This window comes from Strix uralensis, chromosome 7, assembly GCF_047716275.1.
Source record: "Strix uralensis isolate ZFMK-TIS-50842 chromosome 7, bStrUra1, whole genome shotgun sequence".
NCBI classification, from domain to species: Eukaryota; Metazoa; Chordata; class Aves; order Strigiformes; family Strigidae; genus Strix; species Strix uralensis.
In genome coordinates, this window is record NC_133978.1 from 32,650,958 (window position 1) to 32,672,281 (window position 21,324).

Consider the following 21,324-nt stretch of genomic DNA (forward strand, 5'->3'; position numbering starts at 1 on the left):
TTTCTTCCCATCCCAGTTTTGGCAGTTGCTTCTTTTCATACTCATTTTATATAGTTTTTTGGCCAATACACAGATAATTCTGTCTTTTTGTTTTTTTTTTTTTTTTTTTTCTTCTTCCTTCCCTCCCCAGCTCCTTTTGCGTCCCTTGTAGCTCTAGAGAACTGGCTTGTTTATTGCTGATAGCATGGTTCATGCCAAGAAATCCTGACTCCTGGTGCATTATCGCAGGGCTGTGACGCAGGGCAGGATCACGTTCCAGATCTAGGTCTTGTTTATTTTGGATCCTTCTCATGTTGTGGAGCAGCAGCTAGTACTTGACTTCTCATACTGCTCAATCAGCTCCATCTTCCATGGCCCGGGATCCTGCCACCTCCTCGCGTGTGCCTGCCTGCTCTGCGCGCTTTGTGCTCCAAAGCCCCTGGGAGAGGAGGGCTGGAAGGGATCTGGGGGATTCCTCATCATGTAAAAGCTTTACCGAGAGGCTGGCTGTTCATTTGGTATTAGAAACTGTGACTGGAGGGTTATTTTTTGTTGTGGTTTTTGGTGATTCTGGGTTGGGTTTTGTTTGTTTGTTTTTTCATCCCCTTCCTGTATTTGTTTGAATTGTCTTTTTAAGGAAGGAGGTATAGGTGATATTATGTGGGGTTTGCAGATTCAGAGTTCCCCTGCATCCACTACTTTCAGTCCTGGTCCAAGCTCATTTATCATTTTACAATTCTGTGTTGAGATTTTTCTTTTTCCTTTTTTTTTTCCTCTCCCCACCTATTTTTTTTTTTGCTCTGCATATTGCTTGCCCTGTGCAACAGATGTGAGGATCTGATCCCACTTCCATTGAAGTCAATAGCCAAATTCCTATCGACTTCGCTGACAGCGAGAGTGAGCCCCTGTCTAGGGAGTGAGGATTAGAGCTAAGTAGGAGTAAGTAAAGTACAATAAAATCAGAATATCCTGCTTACTGCTTAATGCCATGAATTCTGTTTTGAAGAATTTCTGTTTTGAATCCCATGGCTTCTTATGCTGGTGAATGCCAAGACCTGAATTCACGGGGGTGGGGAAGAGGAGGAGCTGACAAGCATAAGAGGGTTTTGGTTTCTAGAGTTAGGAGGGACATTGGTAGAAAGGAATGAAAAACAGTCTGTGATTCCTTCATGACCCTGCAGTAAAAGGACTTCAGCTGATGGATGAGGGGCTTGGTTTGGCAGGCAGGCTGCACTGGATCCACTTTTGACCATGTCAACCAAGTGTCACTGTCTAAATCTGGAATGCTGTTGTGTATTATGGGAATATAAATAAACCCAAAAAAAGGCTCAGGAAGGGGAAAATGGTTGGACAGATTCTTAAAATAAAAAAATCCTATATTAAAAAAAAAAATCGCCCCCGTCCTGCCCCTTCTAAACACATGGATAAAATATAAATACAAAAAACCAAAAGAACCAAAACACCCAACCAAAAAAAACCCCCAACAAACAGGCTCAGGGAGGGGGAAAAGTGATTAACTTTCTAGATGTTTTCCTGCAGGACCAGCCTTCCCAAAGGCATCCAGATCTGCTCCAGGGAGACGGTAGTGAAATGTGGCGGAAGCCCCTTGTCCCCGTGCAGCCCCCTCTTCAGCAGCCCCTGCACCCGCTCAGGGATGTGGGAGCTGCCTGTCACTGGGGACGTGCCATGGCCGTGGGCTTCTCCTCCTGCCCGGGGTGTGGTGACGCGTGAAGGGGTGCGTGGACTTGGACCCCTGCAGATATCAGCGTGGCCTTTAGCACCGCCGCCTCTCGGGGCCCCATAAGGAAGAATAGGCTGTTATCCTGGCAGGGCAATATTATCCACGTTTTACAAGCAGGAAGGCTGAGGCGAGGGGTTTATTTTCATGTGACTCATTCAGGATGGCCCAGGAGCCTGTGGCGGACGTGGAAATTCAGTGTGTCACAGAGCCCTGGTCCTATGTTGTCTCTCCCCGTCCTGCAAAGACTGTGGGTGGTTTGCACAGTGTAGCGCCTTGGGGATGCTTTTCTTGTTAGCGGTGTGCTGCTGGCACGCGTCTGCTGTCTCTCTGGGCAGCACGCAAGGTGCAGCTTTGTGTCAGAAGGGGTGATGGGGGGCTGCTGATTTTAGGGAGCGATCTGGTACTGCTAGAAAATGTAGCAACAGAGAAACAAGCCCCATTTCTGGGGTCGTGAACCTGGGTAGATGCAGCATGTGGATTTTGCTGCGCCGCTTCCTCGTGTCACCGCTCCGCTAGGATGCTTTCTTCGCTGGCTTTTCCTTTCTTTTTCCCTTCACTCTCTCTTTTGGCCAGGATTTTAACATATATCACAGGCTGGTAGGCTAAGAGCCTGGGACTTCCCCTCACCACACTCAAAGTCTTTGATCTTTTGCTTTGGAGGTAACATCAAAAGAATGGCTGAGAAAGACAGCCAGTGCTGTGAAGTTCAACGTTCAAGTTAATAGCTTGACTGAAGGTTGTGCTGCATTGCTGGAGCTGGAGTAAACAGAGGCGAGTGCACGCATTTCCCTGGAAATGGACCCCAGTGCTGCAGAAGGGCTTCATTTGCATTCACAATTAATCTAGGCCCTACGAAAGGGCAGGCTTGTAGTTTTATTTTGTTACCTTTTTTTTTTTTAAATTAATTTCTCCTGCATGGGAGAAAGAAGTGGGACAGTTGGTTCAGGGAGCTGTTTTACTCGGTGGTCCCAACGGCTGGCAATGGCCATGTATGCATCCTTGCAGCCCTGTCCTGCAGTTTGCCTGCACTTTGTTATTCCTGGGTTTTCTCCATTTTCAAAATGATTAAGCTAAAGTCTGCTAGCAAACAATTATTTTCCCCCTTCTTTTAATGATAATAATAGTAAATAAATCTCTAACCACTCCCTGCCCAAGTGTACAGTGGATAGTATGGGCTTCCCCGTGCCAGACTTTTTTTTTTTTTTTAATTCCCTTCCCACTTCCGTTTGAAATGCTCCTGATGTGTGGGCAAATGGCTGCACCATCCATTTTTCCATTGCCATCTTCTGCTGTTTTAGTGGCCTCTACTCTGTGTGTGTGTGAGGGGTTGCTTTGATTTTTTTTTTTTTTTTTAAATGCACTGTAAATAAGGTGGGGAATTTTGTATAATTTCGCAAGATGTTGCACAGGCAAGCCCTTTTGTGCATGGTTTATGGTATGAGGTGCAAGGTACTAGGCAGCGCAGGATACTCAAAGTCGTTAATGATTTGGCATTGGTGGTAATAATATTGGAATTGGAGTTTCTGAGTGGCAAAACACTGAAGACTCCAGCAACTTCATCAAGGTGCTGGATGCTTGTGGATGAGTTGGCCTGATATATGTGTGTGTGTGTATATATATGGCCTTAAGGATATGTATGGCCTGGTATATATATCCTTATATTTACAAGTTTAAAGCACCATTATGAGGGACTTAACAGTATATGGGTTTGTCTGCAGTGTGGTTTGGTATGTGTGTATGTGGAATGACTGATGTGAGTGTTAAACTGTATAGTGAAGTAAGACTGAAGAACTCCCAGTTGTTTTCAGACACATCTATATGAGAGATGCACCAAGGACACTGCTAGTCCCCACGTAGAGATGTATTCTTAATCCTGAAACAAAATAGGAGATTCAGATTAGGAGAGAAGTTAATGGCCTTAATAAACTGAGAGGGGAGATTTAAACTAACTTGGACAGTGAAAGCACTTTGTCCGATACAATTTTGACTTCTATAAACCAACTTACAAAATAAAAAAGCATTAGTCACTATATTTTTGCAAATTTTTGATCTTTTGAGTGGAGCTTTGGTGTGAGTCTTAAATCACTCACCAGTGCAAGGGATGGGATTCACAAAGGAGCAGAGCCAGTCAGGCACCCAAGTCCTTATGGCTTCTTGGAAAAATCCTGACCTGAATCCTTTGCCCTGTTGAGTGAATTAACTGTTCTGAAGTGTGTGGGAGTTCAGGACATTCGTGCCCTCTCGAGGAAATGTGGAATGCTCTGGCGGATAATGACCCCACTGCATGAGACCACAGGGCTTTTTCTACAGGGACAGTGAGGCGTGATAATTTTTGAGCCAATTATCATTCAGAAGCGATGGCAAAACATCCAGCTCCACAGAATGACAGCCTGAAGCACGTCTTGCAGGAGCTGCTGATCTTTTCCTGGACTGATGGAAGAGGTGGTGGAAGACTGCGTTGAGGTCCTGCATTTTTCCTTTGCTATTCTCCTCGTGCTCGGTGGATAATTATTTATTTATTTTTATTTTTTTTAACACAATGCAACTAATTGTACTCAATAAACCCATACACAGTCAATGGAATTTTTCTACAATACTCGGGCTACCCTGATAGCTGTAAATCTTCCCCGGGGAGGGATCACCTAGGGAGCAGGGAGGGCAGGGCAGTTTGAAGTCCCTCTGCCCTTCAGGTAACATCCTCGAAACAATGTGTTGCAAATCCCAGTGGTGCTTATGGGGGGGCAGGAGGAAAAGAGTAATAATTTTCAGTAGATTAGCAGCTATTGTATCACCGCACGTTGCTTAATAAGCCTGATGTTACATGTAAGAGGTAAGCTCCTTAGTGGGAGTAGGGTGCACTGTAATGACCTTTTGTGTGCAGGTCTGTTGAGATGAAAGGTCCCTCCTGAGGTTATCAGTTTAGCTCTGCAGCATGCAGAAACACTGACTTCAACTTACTGTCCTGTGCAGATGCTCTTCAGTCTATTAATGCTTTCAAAAATCTGTTTAGGAACCTGGTTTTTCTTTCTCTGATTCCACCTAGGACAAATTTGACTTGGAAATAGAACAGAAATGCTGTGTCGTGATTTTTAAAATAAATAAATAAGCTATTGCTATGAAAGGGAGCTCATTGATCCTTACTTGCTTCATTTATAATTACCCTTGTATGCAGTCATCCTACCTCATCTTTAAAGAACAAAAACGCCTCTCAAAACCCCACCAGACAGCTAACATGGCTTCTTGTGTCCCTCCCCGCCCCAGTCTTTTCAACCTCAAGAACTTATAAAATATAAGTGTCCACAATAAGATTATAAAACGTTGTAAGATTGGAGTCTTTGCTTTCCCGGCTGTTCAGTAAATAGTCGGTGTCTCTTGGATGTGCCCTGAGGCTCTGAAACCTGAGGCCTGCCCACATCTTGAGTTCTACTTTCCTCCTTGCAAAGTGCCTCTGGCTAGTGGAGCTGTCGATGCAGCCCCTTCCACCCACCCCCACCTCCCCCCCGCCCTGCGAAGAAAAAGCCTTTTTTTTTCCTTTTTTTTTTTTTAGAGAGCTGTATACCTGTAACAAACCTCGAATAGCTACTGTTTTTTCTTATCAGTTGCAGGTAAGGCTAAACCCTAAAATATTCATTTGACACCTGTGGGTCCAGGGCACTTAGCGCAGGCGTGTGAAAGCTCCGGTGCCGCCGGTTTGTCTGTGGCTCTCCCAGAGGGTCCATGGGGGGCCGGCGTGTGTCCCCATCCTCTCCCTAAGCCTCTGCAGGGACCTCCCTGTCCCCCGGGTGTCCGTGCCGCTGCCCCAGAGCCCGGGTTGGGCCCTTGGCTTTCAGAGAGCATCCCGTAGGTGAGTGCTCTTTTGCAGGCTGGCGCCTGGGTGGTCCAGGGCTGGGCTGTCATCTTCCCGGAGCCTTTCCCCGAGGATTCCTGCCCTCTCCTCCTGCACGGGCTTGTCGAACCCCCGGCCCTCACCCTCCTGCGAAGGCGAACTGCGAGCTGGTGCCTAACTCCCAGGATTTAGTAGTAAAGAGGCAGCCCCGGGCTGACTTCGGGAGGGTGAAGTGCTGCGCACCCCCGTTTTGCCTTTCCCTGGGGAGCACAGTGCTTCGCAGGCGCTTCTCCACCGAGGGGGGCTGCCGCGGGCCCCTCTCCTCCTGGGCAGCCCTGGTCCCCGCACCCCTCCCTCGCGAGGGCTGAGCAGGGATGTGCCCGATCCTGGGGAGAGCTCCCACAGGGAGCAAGGCATTTGCTAATTTTATCAGAGTGGTGGGCTTGAAGCTATTCCGCCATTTAACTCTGTGTGAACCTGATTTACCATCCTCGGCGGAGATTTCGCTCCAGTTACAAAGTCAAATATGCCTTTCTACTCTGCTTTCTGGCTCTGAAGTGGAAGTTGTTTTTCTAGTGCCTGCTAAGTTCCTTTAAAATATTTTTTTTTTTTTCATATTCATATCGGGAGAGAGGGGACATAATATACATGAACAGGCTTAAAAAACACTCAGTGTTCCCAAACTATAGTCCTTTAAATAAATAAATATAAAAGCTGCCTTGCAGGCCAGCCAGTTCAAAATGCCTGCACTATATTTAGCAACAACAGCAACATTTTTGGCTATTTACAGATTTATACGCTCAGGGCTGCTCTGATGACTCCTTTGTTTTAACTTTGGGGCTGTGGCATGCAAGTGTGACAAATGCCAATCTGGGGAGCGCGGGTGTGTTGTGTCTGCGGGAGAGCGGGCTCTGCTCCCCGTGGCCATGAGTTAGGTGTTCACTGCAGGATTGCTGCAGGAAAGCAACCCTCACCTCTCCAAAACAAACCTCTTCCACAACCACAAGAATTTGGCGCATGGGGCAGAGTCCCTCCAGGACATGAGCTATTGCAGAGCTGCTGATACCCTTCTCCCTGGGACAGAGGCCCCCCTCCCAGCCAGCATTTCTACACGGATTTTTTTTTTTTTTAATTATGATTTTTTTTTTTCTCCTGCCTCTTTTCCCCACACCCATTGAGAGGAAAAACACAGGCTCACGCATGTTGCATTTTTCCCTATGCAGAAGAAAATCTGGTTTTTCCTTTTTCTATAGATGCGTGGAGCTGTGTATGATCTTGATTTGGTGTTTAAAAAAGTGGGTTTTCCTTTTTTTCCCAATTTATTAAAACTGAAAGGATTATTTTGTGGTAATGAATTGTGCTGTTTGACTTTTGTTTCTAGTCACTTTAGCTCAGGGAGTGGCTAGGCCAGTATAATTGTTTTGACCTAAGAAAATGTATCTCTCTAAATAAACAAAAAAAGAACATTTATCCAAAACTTCCAGTAGTATAGTTTGTACATATTTGTCCCTAAAATATGTAAATTCAATAGAAGTCACTTAAATTTAATGGATAATGTACTCTTACTTTTCAAAGTGCCTTTCAAATGCTAGACCATTATTTGAATTTTACAGGAATTGGACTTGTTTTCCTTGGTGAGCCTTTTTAATCAGGAAAAATAATTCACAGTGGTCTCAATTCTGGACCGTATTTGCTTTCACATCTTGTGTGTCTGCATCTCCTTTAAGAAAAAGCAACATTTTATTTGTTCTTGAGGAAGAGTTTGTGTGGCTGATGATTCAACTAAGAATATTTTAAAAATACTTCATTTAAATACCATAAATGCATATTGCATTGTTTTGGTAGTGCTGGAGGAAACCAGAAAATAAATACATGGGGTAGCTGCCCAGGAACAAGAGGTGACAGCACAGATTTAGTGAATACTTCATTTGTTTGGTTTTGCTTTCAATCCAAATGATTCACTTAGTCCTCTGCCTAAATATAATTCTTCCTACTTAACCAGGAGTTAGCTTTGTGTTTGGCTAGACGGGGTGTCTTTTCCATGGGTATCTGAAGGCAAGCCTTCATCTTTTCCTCTTCTGATGGACAGTTGAGACATCCAACTTACGTTTGGAAGGAAAATGGGTGCGAGTGGTCTTGCTGGCCCAACAGACTAACGCCATCGGAGAAGCAAATAGGAGGATTATTGATAGGGGAAACAACTGGTGCTGAATCCTGGGAGGGAGTGTTTCTTTCCCGGCTCTCTAGGAGGGATTTGGAAAGAGCCATAATCCTGGGTTAGGAGTAATTTGTTACAGCAAGATGATACTTGAGTGGCAGGAGGATTCTGGCGGAGACAGGGAGAGGGTTTTATTCAGAGGAGTAGCTGGTCTCACAGAAGGTCAGTCTGACACAAATCCTACCCCAGCCCACAAGTTTTGTTTCTCAGCCAGCGCAATTAGCTGAGGGGACTCTTGACCTCTTTTACATCTTTCAAAGGCATCTCCATGCATCTGAACTAAAAGATTACGGTGAGGAATGTGGACCAGGATATGATGCAGTGGAAAGTTGGGTTTTTTTGTTGGTTTTTTTTTTTTTTTTTTTTTTCAAAGACAGGCTTTCTGAAAAACAAAATAACCTCAACAGCAACCTTCCCAGCTTCTCCTAGGAGGTCAGAATATTGCTGGTTTCAGTGTTATCTCTGGGACTTTTTTCCTGAGGTTGCCTTTAGGTTACATTTTTGAGTTAACTTTTTGGGTTTGTTTTTTTTTAAAAAAAAAAAAGATAGACAAAAGCTACCAACCCTGGGGAAAGAGAATTTTGCAAGTTCTTGGTTTTCAGGAGGGCCTGAAACCCTTGGAGCCATCTATTCTGCAGTAACCCCTTGTTGCATCGAAGACCCAATCGCGCATGGAAACCACAAGGGAGGCGACAGGAAATTTGGTATGAAATTTGCTGGGTTTACTAGAGAGTGGCTCCCGGCAGTTCACCCAGAATTGCTACATCGACAGGAATTTTTGTGGTAGTGATTCGAGTCATGAGTTTCACTTACCCAACAGTGGGAGAAAATATGACTCTTACAGTAAAGCCCCGTTAAGCGATGTTACAATAACAAGCAAACAGCTAAATTCTCCTGTAGCACTTTTATGCTGGGATCCCACCCACCCGTGTCTCTTGTTCACAGGTGCTTCACAGAACCCAAGATGAGAATTTGGATTAAAGAGTGAAAAAAACCCCACACCACCAACCCAGATAGTCTGAGAGGCCCCTTCAATGGGGGATGCGCCTCCTGGGGCATCCGTCTCCCGTCTCACCCGTGTCACCTGTCTGCTGGCTTCTGATAGCCAGAGGTGCTGAGCGCTTTTATCAGTCAACCCTCTTTTGGCTCAGATTTTGTAAACTGAGGTTTCTGAATTCATGCAGCTCCTCACAGAAAGTGTGTGACAAACTGCTTGCTTGTATTCAGTCTTGTGGATGTGGGGCACAGTGCTGCCTTGCTGAGGGCTGCTGCCACACAGCCACCCTGTTGCCGCAGCCTGTCCTGGCCTTTATCGTCCTCCTCCATCCCTCCACACCATAAGAAACCAAATCAGACACTTTTTTTCCCCCACAAATAGGAAACACTTGGGAGAACAGATTGGGCAACTGTCAATCTCTGGTTATAGTAAGAAATGACAAAGACAGGTAGGTCTGATCCAGGACAGAGGTGCACAAAGATAGGCCTCTATCTTTTTTTTTCTTCACACACATATATGCAGCGATAAATGATATCAGTTCAGTAGTCATTTTGCACCCTGGTCATGTAGAGATGACTTTCCTGATGGCAGATAGCACCAGGGTACAGAAGGAGTCTGGTTAAAACTTCCCATGATTAGGAAACATGTAACTCCCACTCCACACTGAGTGATGGAAGCAAGGTCAAGGTGGGGGTGAGTTTTGGAGAGCTCCTTTTATTTCTTACACCACCACACTGTCCTGTGCCACAGATCCATGCAGTGGGGTGAGAAGGGAGCAGGACAGAGCAGACATGTTCTGCAGTGTTGAAGCACATGGTTGACCACTGAGCTCTGTTAGGTTGGTTTGGATTTTTTTTGTTTTTCTTTAAAAAAAAAAAAGGTAGTTGCAAAGCTTAAAGTTATAGTACCTCCTTTATAAATGGGGTTATGCTCTTAACAGAGTTGGAAAGTTTTAAGGGAGGCAAGGTTCCCCTGGAGCAGCCCTTCTGTTACAGTGGAGGTAGTTCAGTGCCGTGATCTCTGTTTCTAACGTGCTGTCAGATATTTTTACTGTCTGTCTTTAATGAGGAGGAAAGGAATTATATTTTATAGACCATAAAATGCATTCTTGGACTTCATGCAAACACTAGTTACCAATTGTTCTCTCACTCTCTGGGAGATTGCCAGGAAGAGAAATTAAATGTGGGTCTGTACATCAAATTGTTCGGTGAGTCTTGGAGACTGGTTTAGCTTTGCTGAGTCTAAACAAGCCATATCTACAGAAAGACTTTTTTGAGATGTCATGACTGCCCCATTCTTTCTCTGATGGAAACTCTATGCTTGAGTGGAACAGAACAGGTTGCAGAGAAAATCTGGGGAAAGTAGTTTGACGATTAAGAAGTTGGTTTTTTGTTGGCTTAAAGTAAGTAGATAAAAAGTTTGTTCTTGTTCCTCGACTGAAATTATGCTTTTATTTGTGCCTGCCTTTTGGAACAGTACTTCGTAGACATCCAAATAGTACTCAGCCAGCCTGCTGATTTGTGCAGTGAGGGCTGTGGGGGCTTTCAAATTAAATGTGGAAAGATAAATGGTACTTTCCCAAGCTCCACCCAGGATCAAGAAACACTGCCTGCAGTTGTTTTGCTGAGATACCATGTGAACTGCAGAAAGTAATGCTGTACTTCGGAGTCACATGAACACTCTTCCTCTAGTAAAGCTAAAAAAATTATTTTTAATTCCTACGTAGCTGATTAGCCTTTGCTTAGCTTCTTCATGCTTAGTATCAATATCCTAGAACTCAACTGTAGTCTACCAACCTTGCATTCATTAGAAGGAAAAACCCTGTTTTACTTCAGTAAAACTGATGGCAAGGATGCCTTTCATCCACGTCAGAATGAGCAAATAATTATCTGAATTTGCTTGAACTTTCATAGGCAATAATTTTAAAGGAAGCTTCTGGTTATTCTCTCTAGCTCTCCCCCACGGCAGCCTCCTCCGTGCCCTTATCACTGTGTATAGAAAAACATTGTGAGTGACGTGCGGCAGTAGTAATGGGATGTAGCTGTTGTATTGCATCTCATCTGGGATGCGGGAGAAGAGCTGCATGTGCTGTGAGGGCATGGAGCCTGGTGATTAGGTCAGGAGAAAGCAACTGATCTGGTGCTTGTGGGACGTTCCTCCACCTCCACTCAGTCTGACTGCTCACCCAAGAGGGAGCGGCAGTTGTTGAGGAGGCTCGTGGGTCTCAAACTGTTTCTCCATGTCTTGTTCCACCCCAAAACGGGCATCATCTTTGCCCATTGTGTTAGATTGCTCTGTGGCTTCAGTGAGGCACTTACAGATCGCAGAATTTCTGCTTTCAGGCATCCCTCCTTTGAGATGATCTCAAACTGTTTAATTGCGAACACATTTCTGTAACTTTCAGGCAGTGGAGGAATCTGCCTTTTCCTTTTTTTATGCCCTAGCAGCACTTGCACTTCAGCAATGTCACAGAGGCATAGGCAAAATATTAAAATGGCAACTCAAGGCCCCGGTTTCAAGGACTCTTGTGCATTACTGGAAAGGAAGGAGACAAGGTGACTTGAGTTCTCAATAATGGGGAAGTTCAAGGCACTAGAAGTGTCTTTTTCAGGAATATATCACACAATGCTTTGGCTGATACCAGTGCTGCTGAGTAAGTGGCATTTTTAAATTGGGAAGATGACTTAATGACCTATGTGCATGTGTCTGTGCAGGTACACAGCACTTACCAGGGGTTTTTTTTGTGCCATTTTTTCTCTATTTATGTGTTTTATTTAATAATTTATTTTTGTAGTGTTGCAATAGTTTAAAGGGCAATATTAATTTTAAAAAGAAGTGGAGATGTGATAAATACTTCCGTGTTTTACAATTCCATGCTTTCATTTCTTGAATGCTGTGGGGAAATCTTTTGTGTGGAAAGGATCGGTGTCGTTGAAATGAGCTTCGTGGCTCTCCTTTTGAGCAGCTCCCTTGTGCCTCGTCGTGGTACATTACATATTCTGTAGAAGGGCTGAACATTGTGGGTGGTGTCTATTACTTCTCATACAAAAAATTCCAGGCATTGCAGATCTGCAAGAAATAGGAGGCCCTCTTAAAGTTCCTTCAGTTATTTAAAATAAATCCTTCAGATTTTGCTCTCACACTGCACACCTCTACAAACAAGGTGATAACTGAAGACCAAAAATAAGGGGTTGAGGTAAATTAAGGGATGGAGCAGAAGCTGAGGGTCTACTTTTAAATCCTTAGAGGCTTTGCCTTCTGACTTAAGTGGGGACACTAGTAGGTTGCAGACCTTGCTTTGTAGGTACCAAGACGAGTATCCTCTTGCAGCTATTTTTCTTGTCCACAGAGAGCAATTATAGTCTTGTTAAGCTCTGTCTTTGTTCCTGTCACCTTCCCCATAAATCTCAGCCCTCCCCTCACCATTGCATTTTCCATGTTACTACTAGATTATCTCTGGTTAAAATTTGTCTAGATGCACACTTCCAGAAGAGCTGCTAACTAAATATAGAAGAAACTCCTGAGCTTAAAATTTGACGTCCAGGTGTGTACTTCCATGTGAGTCTGCAATGCTGGCCAAGGGAGAGACTAACAGCAAAACTAGGATCACAAATATTTCCGCTTGCATGGCCTGCCGAGATCCAGGGAGAAAGTGCAGACTCTGAAGGTGAAGATGTGGTCCCATGGTTAGGGGAGGTATTGGAGGCCTGTGGCATCAAGCTGACTCCAGGAGCCCTGCTCCTACTTGTTTCGGTTCCTGGGAGCTAATAAGCACCAGCTGCAGGAAACCTGAGCTGGAAAGTGTTGTGCAGCTTTCCCTCCATTTAAAAATACAGCTTTTTTTTAAAATTGTGTTTATGTATTTGTATGCTGTGGGACATCACTCGTAGGGCATTCCAGCGGTGAAAACAATAGCGTGACAAGGGAGCAGCTCCAGGTTGGACATCGGTGCAGGAAACACCTGTGAGCTCTGTGCCATCCCTTGCATCGGGGCCGTGTCATGAGTAAGAGTTTCCACCAAACTCCTCTAGTCTTGGATGTGAATTTTAGCAGCTTTTGACCAACTCTGCTGTGAAATCTTGGGAAAGATGTTTGTTTGCCCTGCTGGTGCTCAGGAAGGCAGCTGCTTTGGGTGGTGTTTGTGGGGGTGGGCATGCAGAGCTGCTCTTGGTGGGTCTGTGCTTTGCAGGACCTTCTAGTTGCAGATGGGAGGGGTGGATGTGATGCTCACAGGAATGGAGGGTAGGGTGGGTTTTTTTTCGTTCCCCTTCTACAGAAAAAAATCTGTGCCGTTCAAATCATTTGCCTTTTCCCTTGTGCTGACAATTTAACAGCCTTTTTAAAAGCTTTGGTTTCTCTCAAGTACGCTCGCCCCATACGTGTTTTAATTTTTGTGCGGAGGCCTGGAGCTTAACAATTATTTTGCTTAAGCTCTCTGAGACTTGCCATAAAACTTTTTTTCCTTTTTTTTTTTTTTTTAAAAAACACACACATGCTAATGATCCCCATCAGATCATATTGTTAAACAGGGAATAAAATGCTTATGCCAAGATGACATTATTTAAAAAAATGTTAAAAGCAGGCCAGCAGAGCTCATTTCAACAGTTTTGCTCTGAAATAATTTGCACAGATTTGTTAGAGTTAATTTGTTGAAAAGTTCAATGTTTGTACAGGCAAGTCCTAATTTCCACACTGAGACGCAGAAGCAGGAGAGGAGCGGGTGCGTGTCCAGTGTTTGCAGGAGCAGGATGGTGGGAACTTCCCTCCCTCCTGCCCTTCCCCCCTGGTGCAGGAATGTAAAAGCAGTGTCAGAAGGCTGGGAAAGTCGGCTTCAGATTTTTGCGGACTCCTTGCAAATCAGAGGAACTGTCTGGCTCAAATCTGCATTTAGGGCCGAGAGAAGAGGATTTCCTGCTATTTAGTTGCTTGAGGAAGGAAAGGATTTACCTCTCCGCTGTAACAGGACTTAATTTTTCTCCTCTTTAATAAGAATATCGTAGCGTAGGGCAGCAGTAGTAAACCTGCAAAAGCAATCACGCCTCTCCCCCCTCTTCCTTTACCCTCCCCACACCATGATGCAACTCCCCCCTCTGCCCAAGCATCCTCCCGTCCCAGCTCCCAGCCCCGGCGATGACTTGGCGTCTCTCTCCATCGTGAAGGAGAGTCGTGGAGGGGGCGGCTGCTGCGACATCGCTCGCTCGGCCGGCCGCCTCGCTCGGCCCACCATCTGGATCCAGTTAGCTCTCTCGGCAGTAGGGCTGAGTCTCATTTCCTCCAACCAGTAATGTTATATAGGCAGTGATCCTGTTCTGCCCTAACATAATTGAAAATTATGTGTATTGTAGACTCGCAGCGCTGAAATGTAGACTCGTAAAAATCTGTGGCTCAGGTAGCCTGTGGAGATTGAATTTGGCACACAATGAAGCTTTTATGTAAAGTAAGAATTATAAGCCACCACATCAATATTGTGTTACAGGCATGACAATTCTTGGATGAGGAGGCCTTGAGTCAGGCTCGTCACCTTAAACAATGCTAATATTTCATACTCTATCAATGGGACTGGCGTTTTGAAGCCAGCAAATTGGACTTACTTTCTTTTGTAAATGTCCCGCCGTTGAAGCTGTGGGTTCGTTAGCTTGACGCAGGCGTTGGCTGCGGGCTCTGGCCCTCTGTTTATCTGACAGACAGAACATCTCGCCCTTGGCAGGGCCAGGATGCTGCTCTGGATCTTGGCCACTTGGTAGAGCTCATGGAAGTTGCTTTGTTGACCCTTGTGTGTTACTGCTCTCTGTGGAGACTGTGTGTTTTATCTTTATTTTTTTCCCCCACTGGTGCAAATGGAAGCTGTCCCTGTGTGTCCTTGAGTGCAAAACTGAGCCCTCTGGGTTCGGACCATTCCTGCTGTGCTCCACGTGCATGTCCAAGAGGAGAAGCAGCTTTGGCTGCATTTTAACCTTTGCACTGTAAGCGTTCTTGGATCCTCTGTGGTAGGGGTGAGTAAAGAGAATGACTTTATTGAGAGTCCAAACTAAGGGTTTTAAAAGCTGAAAAGCAAAGTAGCAGTAAGATCTTCTGAAACTTTCATCTTGAACTTAGGCTGGTCAGCCTGGTGTGGGAGCACCTCTGCTGAAAGTACGGTCTCTTGTGAGATCGAGGTGGAGCAGGAGCAACCGTACCTTTTTGCTCTGTTTCTTCTAAGGGAATTTATTGCTAGTAAAAAACAGCAGAACTGACAGTCCTGAAGGCTTTGTAATCCCTGCAATAATTACTGACTGGACAGGGTCTGATGTGAGCTTGCTTATGCTGCTGTGTCAGTGCCTCAGTCTGCCCTTGGGGCAGTCTCAAGAGAAGCCCACGTGTTTCTTGGCCTGTGTTTTAGGACAGCTGCTGACCTGAGCTCCTTCATGGGTTGTCATGGTTGTAGGAATATTCCAGGGTTGCTCATGACCATGGAGTTGTCATGGAAAATGAGGGCGGTTGGTTTATTTTGGTGGGTAGTGGCTTAGTGGCCATTTCCTGAAACGCCACCAGTTGAGCTGGCAGGTTCTTGTGCTCTGGCTGTCGTAGCAGTAATGTCTCACTCTCCAAAATGGTTGTAGAGTTTGAAAGAGTCATGTACCACGAGGCACATATCCTCTGAGGACGTTTTCCTCGGAAAAGGGGAAAAATACTTCACTAGCTGGAAAACCTGAGGAAGCCAGTAGTAGCCGTGACCCATCAGGACCCTTTCTGCAAATTCATATGCCCCTTTATGTGTGGTGGTTACAATCACTGTCTAAGAGAACCGATGGACTTAACAAAAATGTAGCTGTTGAGTTGTTTAATAGTGCCATCTGCAAATCTGATATGTATCAGATTTCCCCTCAAGTTAAGAAGCTCTCAGTCGACTTAGGTCCATTTTCTGTACACTTGGGTTGCATTTTTAAGCACTTTTTTGAAACCACAAAGGGTTAGAAAGTTACTTTAACATCATCTCAACTTTAAAATTTATGTTGTGGTCACCTATATTGATGAGCAGGGATTTGATACAAGCGATCAAATATCTGGAGGCTTACAGTTGAGTCGTAAGAGTTAGAAATGTCGCTTATGGTAGACTAGTTCTGGTTTGTTTGGGTTTTATTTCTTGTTTTTAAGAAGTGCTGAAACATTCTGGTCCACATTACACAAATCCCAAATGTGAAGATGAATAAAAACAAGACTTCTTGGAACTTGAGGAACTCGTATGGGGCACAAATCCAGTGTATGGGTTTGTTTATTTGCATTCCAGTAGCTCAGAAATCTCGGGCCCTTCAAGTGATGGGAATTGGTAATGTGTCCTCCTGCTGACTCCTGCTTTTGGTCACCTTCGTGCCCAGGGTCTTCCAGCAAACAGGCCTTGTATGCTAGCAAATGTTTTGTATACGTGAGCAAAGTGATAGTGATGTGCTGAAAGCATGGAACCAGATCTCCTTCCTTCCTTCATGGAGATTTAGATACGGCTTCCGTTGTTCTACTGCAGTGGCGGGGTTGTTTGTGTGTGGTTGTCCTTCAAGATTAATCTTACTAAAAAAAAAAAAAACCACCAACCAAAAAACACCAAAAAAAAAAAGAAGGAATGGGTAAACATAACTATTTCTCTAAATATTTTCTAGGAATAGATCTGTTAGGTCAACCAGAGTCTAGTGCTAAATAGGATCTTCTGCAGTGGCCTGATCTATGCATACAGATGCTTTTCTTAGTTCTGGGAGGGAGCTGATGATATGTGGTAGTACACATTTCTTCCAGCATGATACAGGGCTTTTAGAGATCACGTATTAACCAGTATGCCTAATTGGCACAGTGCAGCACCATGCAGAGGGAAAAGCTTGGGCTGAAGTTATATTTAGATGTACTGCGTAGAAGTCTGTTTGGGCTAACTAATTTCTCTGTGGGGCTGCTCTTGGTCAGAATCGAGCACTTGTGATGCAACAATCTGGGTACCAGCTCGAGACTTCACCTGTTTGGTGGAAGCCTGGAGCTCCACTGTGTGATCTGGCTGGGGTGCAATGGCTCCTCCAGTGAGTTTAGTGAGAGGACATGCATGCCCAAGAGCAGAAGTTTTAGTTGATATTTGATGCTGGTTAGATCTGTGGGGATGTTCTGCTCTTTCTTGAAGAGTAGTTAAGCTTTTTTTTGCCTTTGAATCAACACCCGCTTATGCTGCAGACTCGCTGCCTGTGTGTATTCAGCCTGTCTGTTGATGACAGTGACAAAAATAAGTTTTGGCTATCCCCAGCGCCTGCCCAGCACAGCAGGGCCTGAATGCACCAGGCTGTACTGCCTTGGACATCATCAACGGGAGAGCTTATTCAGTTTGGCCTTGCAATTGAATAAGTTACACTGTGCGAGTCCCTTAAGGGTTGTCTGACAGAAGATGAACAAGAAGAAAATAATCCATGGTGACTTCCAGGAATGGTGAAAGTAGAGAAAACAGGTGCTTTTTGGGGTAGACCTCTGCCTTTAGGGCTCCTATAGCTCTGTGGAGCCAGAGGAGTTGACATGGTGCATTTGTTGGAAGAGGGTTGACAGATGACCCATTAAATAATGAGATCGTGTTCTTAACCCACGAGACGTGTTTTCCTTCTCCTGAGACTGATAATTCACCTTCCCCTCCCTTGTCCCATCCTGTCCATGGTTTTGATATTTTTGTTTCTGTGTGGGCTTTATTCTTCTTCCAGATTTGCTACGATTAGTAAAATCAATGTAATACTGTCTTTGCAATCTGCTTTATTTTCCTATTCCTGAACTGTAATGTGGTGGTATGAAATTGTTAGTGTTCTGCACAGATTTTTCTCTCCACAAACATGCAAAGTCGTCTTAATTTTTGTTTCAGTTCCTTGCATAAGTTTTAATTTATATCTTTTTACCCATGTTACCTAAGATTTGTTATTTTTTTTGCCTTTCTTTTCTGAACTCATTTTTCTTTCCCCATTTTTGTTTCCTCCATCCAGTATCTGCAGATGAAATGGCCACTGCTTGATGTTCAGGCAGGGAGCCTTCAGAGTAGACAAGCCCTCAAGGATGCTAGGTCTCCATCTCCAGCACACATTGTTGTAAGTAAACGCAGAAAGATGTTCTTCCTTTGTTTAAAAAAAAAAAAAAAAAAAAAGGCATTTGACATTAATGGCATTGGTTGTCATCAGTTTTCTTTTATACAAACCAAAAGAAAAATATTTCAAAACAAACAAAAACCCTAACAAGCCCATGGTAAAAGGAGGGAATACACTTACTATTGCTGGGCTGTTTATGAGATTATCATTCATGTGCCTCGTAGGAGAGCAGAGAGTTGAAAATGCTCTAAATTTACACACTGCAGAATTACTTTGTGGCAGTGAAGTCCTATCAGGCTGGTTTACACATCTGACAATGTTGAACTGAAGAGAATGAAGAGAAACTTTTGGAAAGCATTAAAAAAATAAAAACCAAGCCTGTTCTATGGCCTTTACTAAAAAAAATTTTTATTGCAAAATCTTGAATGAAAGTTTTGTGAGAGTTGGTCAGCATTTTACCTGGGTGCAGGCTCAACAGAGCACATGTCCCTTTGTGTTGTGATGACTTTTCATTTAGTGCAAAAAGTGTTATCAAATGTTTACTACTTACCTGCAAAATATAAAACCCACTTTATAATGAGTAGCATTGCTAAAACCAGCTTCCTTTATTAACTCTCACTTAATTTTTCAGTTCTTGGTTAAATTTTCTTGCTTCTATTGTAAAAACAATGTTGACTTTGAAATGTTCAATACAAATTTGCATGAGAGGGGCTTGGGGTTTTATTTTACTTTATAAAATAGCATCCATAGAGGTCTAAAATAAAACTGCTTATATGGTGTGATGCAAGAGGGGTGGTATGCATTAGCCCATCCTCACCCATAGCCAGTGTCAGTGCCTTCTGTTGTTAAGGACCACCTTAGCTCTGAGTGTTCATCTGGGAAATTTACCACTGGAGAAGATGGCGAGTAGTGGGATAGCATATTTCTTCTGAAACGGTTTATCATCAAGTTTTACATTAATTTTTTTTTTAACAATTTTATAACCATTGGATGATTAGATGACTCCAAGGAAAAGAAACATTGCTTGTTCTTTATCTTTTGCTATACAGTGTAAAACTAACGTAGCTAGTAGATCATCCAAGGCACACATTTGTTTTGTTAGAAATCTCAAATCATACTAAACGTTTTTGAGAAGCTTCTTTTTCCACTGTTGTCTCTTTAACTCGAGAAGTGTCAGCCCTTCGCTATGAGTGTCTCAGTTTCTTATTTAAAAAGAAAAACGGTTGCCTATCTTTTAGAGTCCACAGCTTCTCAACCATCCCAGCAGAGAGCGATGGGAACAAGACTGGCATTTGCCTAGTTGCTATCTAGTGTTGGTTGCTTCACTTTTTCAGAATGACTTTGCTCTTCCTTCGCGTCCACTTGGGCTGTCACTGAAGGAAGAGATCAGAGAAAAGATGTTTGGCTGGTTATCTAGAAATCTACAGCCATCAAAACCCACTGTCGTCTTATTCTTAATAAGAAATGAACCAAAGTAATTTTCTCATTTTAATTTTTTTTTTTTTACTGCTGTGCTGGAGGACCGGCACAGGGGATGGGAGTGTTCATGGGGCGCTGGGGCTGGCACGGTGAAGTGGTGTCAGGTGTAGGAGGTGATGGCGAGGGAGCAGGAAGTTTCTCCTGGCTGGTTGCAGCCTGGGAGGGCAGGCTGAGTTTGGTGGGTAGCTTCGCTGGGCTTCCTAGTGCTGAGCATCTGCTGTCGGCGGAGCTTCCCGCTGCGCAGGAGAGCAGGCGCTTGCCTCTTAAAGCCAAAGCAGCTCATTGTGCTGGGGAGGGCTGGTTGGGATCCTGGCTCCCCTGGCCCTCTCCAGCTTCTCCACCCAGGTATGGGCAAGGTGAAGACGAGTGGACAACGCAAACACACACAAAAAAAGCGTTCAAAAATTGCAGTCATTTTGGAAAATAAAGAGAAACCTGTTTCCAGGGAGGCTGAGGTTGATCTGCCTTGTATTTTGACCATTTATGGGGTTCTTATGGGTCTCTTTAAAAGCTGTTTCACTCTGCTATTCAATAAAAAGCATATTTACCATAGCAACCACTTAGGCCGTGAGGAACATATACTACCTCCGAGATGGAGGCCACCTTCCAAAAGAGCCACAGCTGGCATTTGTAATGTGATCTTTTGTGCTACTTACAATGTTGGAGGGAGAGGAGGCGGAGGAGGGAGTGAGGGGGGGAGCAGTGGGGTTTTTGGGAGTGGGTGGAGGTTCTGCAAGGTTTAATGTTTATTTCTAGCGGCAAACTGTTTTGCCTTGTTCTGTTAAAATAAATAAATAAGGGGCAGCTTTTTCCACCCTTTTTCCTGGCATCCGCCCCAGGCCACATTAATTCTGTGGAGTAAAAATTGTCTTATTTTTTGGTCAATAAAGTTAGAGTGGGTAATGGCATTCAGGGAGATGAAGTGACTGCAGATGCCAGTTGGCCTGGGATGTGTCAGGCTTCTCTGGTGTCCCCGTTCGTCACTGCTGTGCCTGCCCACAGCACCTGGGACCTGGCTGCTCTTGCATGAGGCTCTACACCCATTTCTGCATACATGAAAATGCAATTAATCTTTTTATGGAACAATGAGGGATATTTCATGGGCATGCTGATGTTTCTGTGCGAGTGTAATGTGTAACATATAGGGTTGGAAACTGATTCTCCACCCACGTTGTTGTGTCTTGTCTACCTGCCAAGTGTACCTGTGCCAGTTTTTCATCTTGAAATCAGTTGTGCTGCCCTAAAGATCTGTAGGAAAATGCTAACACCTGCAAATCATTTCTTATCTTTCTTCTATCTCTGAAATCAGGATTTGAGGCTAATCTTTATAGCTGGATTACAAAGAGAGGAAAGGAGAGTGTGGGGGGTTTCTTTCCCTTTTTTCTTTTTTTTTTTTTTTTCTTTTTCCTCTCCCGTTCCTTTTTCCTTTCTTTTTTCTTTTTTTTAACATTCTTGCTTCTCAGTGCTTGGCTGTGACTACCACAAGCTCCATGTCAGGGCTGCAGCCTTTACGCCCAGCTCTGATGAAACTCCCTTTGGCTTCAGCGCAGGTTTTTAGCTTAATGACTCAAGGCTGCAGAACATGGCCGTCTATAATGTCTTAAGTAAAGTCTGTACTATTTGTCAGCCTTCCTCCTTTCAGATTTGTTTAAGAACATTGAGTTAAGACTACAAAAATCGAAGCAAAAGACCAGCATGAATAATTTGGCTGGATTGCCCCCAGTGCCGAGGGCTGGGTTAATACTGCTTTTCATGGTGCTTGAGAGAGTCTCTAAGGCCCATAATGAGAAACAGAATATTAAACTGAAATTATGTTCAGCATGTCTTGAGGAAGGTACAGCATGAGGCTCCATTTAAGACCAGTGCATTTATTTGCATTTAGGTGCTTCACCCATCTTGTAAGACTCTTGCATCTTGCTCTGGCACAGTCATGCTGCTTATCTGTGTCCAAAGGTGAAAGAAAACCGGGGGAAAAATTGTTTTAATAGTATGCTATTAAGCTTGCTAGGTCAAAAT

At 44.1% G+C, this 21,324-nt stretch overlaps 1 protein-coding gene across 23 annotated transcripts in view; it reads left to right on the forward strand.

The window, feature by feature from the left end:
* The window catches only part of TCF7L2 (transcription factor 7 like 2), a 181,113-nt gene that overhangs the window by 46,367 nt on the left and 113,422 nt on the right, over nucleotides 1-21,324 (forward strand). For all 23 annotated transcript variants that reach the window (XM_074875301.1, XM_074875299.1, XM_074875309.1 and 20 more), the window contains exon 4: nucleotides 17,731-17,832. In XM_074875301.1, the coding sequence (XP_074731402.1) occupies nucleotides 17,731-17,832 (102 nt within the window). The remainder of the gene's footprint in view (nucleotides 1-17,730; nucleotides 17,833-21,324) is intronic.